Source organism: Quercus robur, chromosome 7 (assembly GCF_932294415.1).
Source record: "Quercus robur chromosome 7, dhQueRobu3.1, whole genome shotgun sequence".
NCBI lineage: Eukaryota > Viridiplantae > Streptophyta > Magnoliopsida > Fagales > Fagaceae > Quercus > Quercus robur.
Genome location: NC_065540.1, coordinates 47,851,708 through 47,858,419, shown reverse-complemented (window position 1 = coordinate 47,858,419; position 6,712 = coordinate 47,851,708). Strand labels below are relative to the sequence as shown.

At 35.3% G+C, this 6,712-nt stretch overlaps 1 protein-coding gene across 1 annotated transcript; it reads left to right on the top strand.

Moving 5' to 3' along the window:
- The first annotated feature begins 1,941 nt into the window (after positions 1-1,941).
- Positions 1,942-2,781, top strand: LOC126691528 (uncharacterized). The gene has a single exon (XM_050386559.1). The coding sequence runs from the start codon at positions 1,942-1,944 to the stop codon at positions 2,779-2,781; it is 840 nt and encodes a 279-aa protein (XP_050242516.1).
- The last annotated feature ends 3,931 nt before the right edge of the window (positions 2,782-6,712 follow it).

Below are 6,712 nucleotides of genomic sequence, written 5' to 3'. Positions count from 1 at the left end.
TTAATTAAATATAATGACTTTCGTTTAAGAAAATATGAACTTAAGATTCATCCAAATTGTACTGTTAAAAAAATAATTATAATTTTTAAGTACTAAATTGACAATGCATATAATTAATAAATTATGAATAACAATTTGATATCTTATGAAAAAAATTTATAAACTCACATCATCTAATCTTATGTTTATATACTTACAAGGGCAGAGCCAAATTTGTTGCTTGGAGGGGCTAATTTTATTTATTTATTTATTTATTTTGGTTAAAAGGAGAGTTTCATAAATTAACTAGCCAACGTGGGCTGAGAGTTGGCTACAAGCCTTAAAGAGTACCTGCCAGCAGTGTCTGCATCTAAAAAAATACATAGTTCATTTGACAGGGGACTTTCAAGAACTACAAAATCATCATTTAACCAACAGCTTTCCCTAGCAAGCATGTCCGCGCATTTGTTCCCCTCCCTGAGGGGCTAAATTTTAATATCAAATACAGACACTCATGTGTGTGTGTGTGTATACACATACGTGTTTGCTTAAGTATTAGTAAAATATAATGCTTTTTGAGAAATAAGTAAACTAATACAATATGAAGATTATTCAACTCTCTTTTCAACTTCTTAATTTTAATATTCTTTTTTTATATATAAATAACCTTGTAACATTTTTTTTATTAGTCCAAACTTAACAAGAAATGAAACTCTATCTCTCTAACAAGTCCAACTTAAACTCAAACTCAAAGATTGATAATTTTTCTCCAAATTTGCAAGGTTAATCTTAAACACTGTAAAAGCAATGCAGACCCCAATATATATATATTTAGAGCTGAGTAAAGGTATGAGCTCTTCTTCTGTTATTTTATTCTTCTCTACTTTGTTAAAAAAACATTTTATTTTATGGTTTTCATGTATTTTTTAAAAAGTAATTTTCATACATGATAAAAAAGTTTGCAATAATTGAAATTTAAGGTTGCAGCTATATTTTTGCTTTACCTCACGATATAAAAGTATGTTAATTTCTTGGGTAGAAAATTTATATACGATATATTAAGAGGAGGTATAACTTTCATTATTTCAATGTGCTCTTACTCAACATTTTTTAGTGTGGGCTACATGCTGATAAGATTCATTTAAAGTTTAGACCCGTTAAAATTTAAAACTTATTACTTTATGGGTTTGTGTATTTTTTTTTTCTTTTTCTTATATTTCTCTCTTGAATAGTCATATTTTTTTTGAATTTTTTCAATAACTTATTCTTTAATTATATATCTTTTTTGGCATTTTGGAAGTTTTAACATCTGAATTTGTGTAGTCACACACACACACACATTTATCTATAATTTTGTAGGCTTTGAACCTTTTGATTCCTTTCAATAGTTATAGCTGTAGGGATAAAGGTCCAAAATCGTCTATTGGCTCAACCACGTGAAAATCATCTTTATAATACTATGTTTATTGCAAACCCATAATCCAAAATCACATTCTATATTTCTATATAACAATTTGACAATTAACTAAATGCACCTGCATGTTTTTTCTGAAAGATAGGCTTCTCTCACAAAATTTTTGTAACACTTCATAGTTAAGTTTGAACTGGTATCACTCAATAAACAAGACCTCTACTATTGTAGCCTTGATCTCTTTATTTGTAGTAATAAACAAGACCCTTACGCATTTACAATTGGGATGGTTTTTAGTTGAAAAGCTAGGTGACCTTACCAAACAAGTTTAATTATTGGGTCAGATTTTGATTGACCTTTTCGTGTCAAGCTTGAAAGTCTATATTAATTATTTTAGATTAATATAGCTACGTTTTTCTTGATTACTAACCTGTATTCTAAATTGGAATGTAATTACTCTCTCAAATCACCTATGAATCTAATTTGACGGTTTACTGGCTATGCATTACCAAATGTTGTTGTAGGTCAGATATTGTTTATCTTGTATAGCAATGGATAAAAGTTGGATGAAGAAGCAGAGGGGTTCAATGGAATATATTGAAGGTGTACTTAAATTTGTGGAATTTGCATCAAAACATGCAAGCGATGGGAAAATCTTTTGTCCTTGTATCAAATGTGTGAATTTGAGTTTGGTACCGCTAGGGGTGGCACATGAACATTTGTGGAGTAAGGGGATGCTAGAAAGTTACACACATTGGAAATGGCATGGGGAATTGGCAGCTGTGCCAACGGCCACCGAATGTGGGAGTTGTCATGTGCAAGACTCCCTAGAACAATACGGTGACTTTCGTGGGATGTTGCATGATTTGTGCCCCACGCATGAAATGCCACCCGAACCAATGGACGAAGGTGAAACTGTGCAACAACCGGCTCAAGGTCTGAATGATGGTGCACAAAAGTTTTACAAAATGATTGATGATGTGGACAAACCTTTATATGTTGGGTGTACAAAACTTAGCATATTCTCAGCCATCGTTGTGTTGTTCCAGTTAAAGACTCTTTGTGGTTGGACGAACAAGTCATTTACTATGTTGCTTCAAGTCTTCATGGATATGCTCCCTTCAAACGCTAAGTTGCCAAAGGACCATTATGAAGCTAAGAAGATAGTTCGAGATTTGGGTTTGGGTTATGAGAAGATCCATGCTTGTCCCAATGATTGTATCTTATTTTGGAAGGAGAATGTTAACCTCGAGGCGTGTCCTTGTTGCAAAGAAAGTAGGTGGAAAACGAATGAGGCATCTATTACAGGTAATAATGCCTCATCCAATAAGGGAAAGAAGAAAGCTGCAAAGATCCTACGGTGGTTCCCCTTAAAGCCAAGATTGCAGTGACTGTTTTTGTCACCCGACCTGGCTAGTTCTATGAAATGGCATGTTAATGGTCGAACAAATGACAGGGTAATGTGGCATCTTGCTGACTCGGATGCATAGAAAATGTTTGACACTACGCATTTACAGTTCTCGTTTGAGCCTCGTAATGTCAGACTTGGATTAGCTGTGGATGGGTTCAACCCCTTCGGAATGCTAAGTACTACTCACAGCACTTGGCCTGTCATGCTAGTCCCTTACAATTTCCCACCTTGGTTGTGCATGAAACGGTCATCTTTGATTTTATCACTAGTTATTTCTGGTCCTAAATCGCCAAGGATTGCTATAGATGTGTACTTGCAACCTTTAGTAGATGAACTGAGGGAATTATGGGATGTTGGAGTAGAAGCATACGATGCATCTTCAAAAAATGTATTCCAATTGCGTGCAGCATTGATGTGGACTGTACATGATTTTCCTACATACGCAGATGTGTCGGGTTGGAGTACGAAGTGTAAGTTTGTGTGTCCTTGTTGTGCCTCGGAGACCGATTCTTAATATTTAAAAAATGGCCACAAATTCTGTTACATGGGACATAGGCAATGGTTGGGTAGTGACCACGAATTTCGGGAAGAAGATACATTATTTAATGGATCTACTGATACGCGAGTGGCTCCTGTGCCACCAGTTGCGTCAGACATAATTGTGGACACTGAAAGTTTAGTTGGACGTTGTCTGGGAAAGAAATGTCAAGAAAAATACAACAAAAGAAAGAGAGGCGAGGCAAACCAATGTGTTTGGAAGAAGAGAAGTATTTTTTTCACATTACCTTATTGGGAGGATCACAAGTTACGACACAATCTTGATGTGATGCATATAGAGAAGAATGTGATGGACAATATACTCGGCATAGTGCTGAACTTGAAGGACTAGACAAAGAACAATTACAAGGCACGCCTTGACTTGGCGGACATGGGAATAAGGAATGAACTCCACCTACGGCGAAAAGGTGATGATAAGTATATGATACCACCCGCATGTTTTCATATGACTACATTGGAGAAAGATGGTTTCTTGCAAGTTTTGCAGGACGTAAAAGTGCCCGATTGATATGCTTCCAACATCTCACGCCATGTCAACCACAAAGAACGCAAGATTTCTGGTTTAAAGAGTCACAATAATCACATCCTGATACAACAACTCCTTCCAATTGCTTTATGAGGATCTTTGCCATCGCACGTTACTAGGCCTTTAATAAAGTTAGCTTATTTTTTTAGGAAAATTTGTTCGAAAACCCTTACGGTGGTTGATATTGCGAGTGCTGAGGCAGACATTACAGTCATGTTGTGTGAATTGGAAAAGATATTTCCTCCATCTTTCTTCACTGTGATGGTACGTTTGGTCATGCACTTGGCTACTGAAGCCAAGATTGGTGGTCCAGTTCAGTACCGTTGGATGTACCCCATTGAGAGGTAAGTCGTAGGTAATACATGTACAGTATGAGGCTTCATGCGTGCTTTGAAATAGCTAGTGTCAATTACTAACCTTGTCATGCGCATTATAGGTACCTCTCATGCCTTAAGTCTTATGTAAGAAATAGGGTTGCTCCAGAAAGGTGTATTGCCGAAGGATACATAGTGGAGCAATTTTTAACGTTTTGTTCACGGTATATGGAAGGAGTTGAAACTATATTCTCACGACCCATGAGGACGATGCAAGAGTCAATAGGGGTGATTTCAAGTGTGGCACTAGACAATAGGGAGTTGACCCAAGCTTATCGTTATGTGCTATTTAATTCCGAGAACATTTACCAGTTTCGTGAGTAAGTACTACAGACATCAATATAATTGCACGACAATCCAATGTTCGCTACGTGTATTAACACTAATACAATTGCCATCTCATGCAGGATGCACAAAAGTTTGATGGAGGACTAACTTTGAAGGGGTCACTATCGTATATCCAATGCTACTATTCATAAGCACCACATGGAGAACTTTTGTGGCTGGTTTAGATCTCACATACGTGTCATATCTTCAACTTCTTAACCTTGCAACTTTCCCATAAGTAGAATGACTGTACTACTTAGAATCAGCTAATTTGTTTGGTTATATTAGGAGATGTCAATGACTGATGCTGATAGGGAAAGAACTGGACTTATTGATACACTTATCACGCTTTCCAAAGGTCCATATACTTCAGTAAATCAGCTGAAACATTTATGTCATAAATGGGTTAAAATTTAGGAGTTCAAATGTCGAGGGAAATAAAAAAACGCAAAATAGTGGAGTTAGTGTCACCACTAAAGGTGGCAATACGTACTATGGTGTGTTGACAGATATTATTGAGTTGAATTATTCTGGCAATATCAGACATGGGTTATTTAAGTGTAAATGGGTTGATGATCAAAATAGGAGGGGATATAAGATTGATGAGTTTGGGTTTCCTATGGTGAATTTTACTCACTCTGTACATGGTGGGGAGGAAATGGTGCATAAACCATATGTCTTGGCGTCTCCAGCTACACAAGTTTTTTATGTTGAAGATAAAAGGCAAAAGATTGGTATGTTGTCGTTAAAATGAAAGCCAGAGATGTGTTTGATACAGATATTGGGCCCCATTGTGATGAGGATGACACGGATAAGTTTCTTGAGAACATTCCGTACTCTCTCACTAGTCCTGATGTTGGTAGGGATGACCTTCGTTGGGGTCAAGATGATGTGGAGGGAATGACAATTGATGCCTCTATCATTGGCCCAAGAGATCTTCATGAAATGGACAACTTGGATGAGTGTGAGTTCATTGATGATGAGTCCAACGATGAAGATGACAACAAAGTCGAGTACAATGATGATGAGTAGTGTAATAGGATACTGTTGTTGTATGCATTATGTTATAGTTATTATTGAAATTATAAGTTCTCATTTGTAAAGGCATATTGCATGCAAAGTTTGACAATGTTGCATATATATGTGGAAATTGTTATTTTGACAAAACTGTTAAGAAATAAAAGTTTGAACATATAATCACTAATAGCATTGAGGTATCTTTCAGGTTCGTTCAGGGCTCTGCAGTCACTGTGACTCTGGGTATGCCTTGAAAAGCACAACCTACATATGTCCTAGACTTTTCAAAGGGTTGTTATTGTGAATTCCTCCTTATGAGTCTATGACCCTATCCTCTTTCACAATTTGCCTATGGATGTCAATTTGTAATTGGATTTTAGGACTTATACATAGAAGTCTACTGGCACTTGCTAGAATAAAAATTTAGGTTCACCAAACAGAAGATGACACTTAAATATATATGATATGGATTTGGATGAATCCATACCATCATTCTCCTTCAATTTAAAATAAATAAATAAATTATCTTTTACTCAACTTTTTCACAACACTCCCAATATGGTATATACAATGCGAATATATACTAATATATACAATGTGGATATATACTGTTTCTTTCTCTCTCTTTTTTTTTTTTTTTTTTTTTTTTTTGACGAAAGACGATTACATTAAAACATAAGCAATTACAAAAGGGGCAGGACATAGCCCCTTTTCATTTAAAATGAGATGGTCTATTTCTTACATGTTAAAGTTGTGATATGAGAGATAGAGAGAGAGAAAGAGAGTTTAATGTGATTAGGCCTATAACAAAAGTTCTTGACAACTACATATTTGTTGTTTAAGTATATTTCTTATAATAAACCTAATACATGGTTTATATACTAGGTTTAACCCTAGATGATTAACCAAAAACTAAGTTGAAGTTAGTGTGCTTGTTATATACGTATAATGCCATACATCAACTTATTAATTGACAGATTTAAAGTTGAATGTAGTATCATATTATTTAGTCGGTTGTTATTTGTTGGTATACAATATAAAGAGTAAAATTTAATAAGATAATAAATAAAAGAGAGAGAGGATTAAAAAATAATGATAGAGGACAAAAT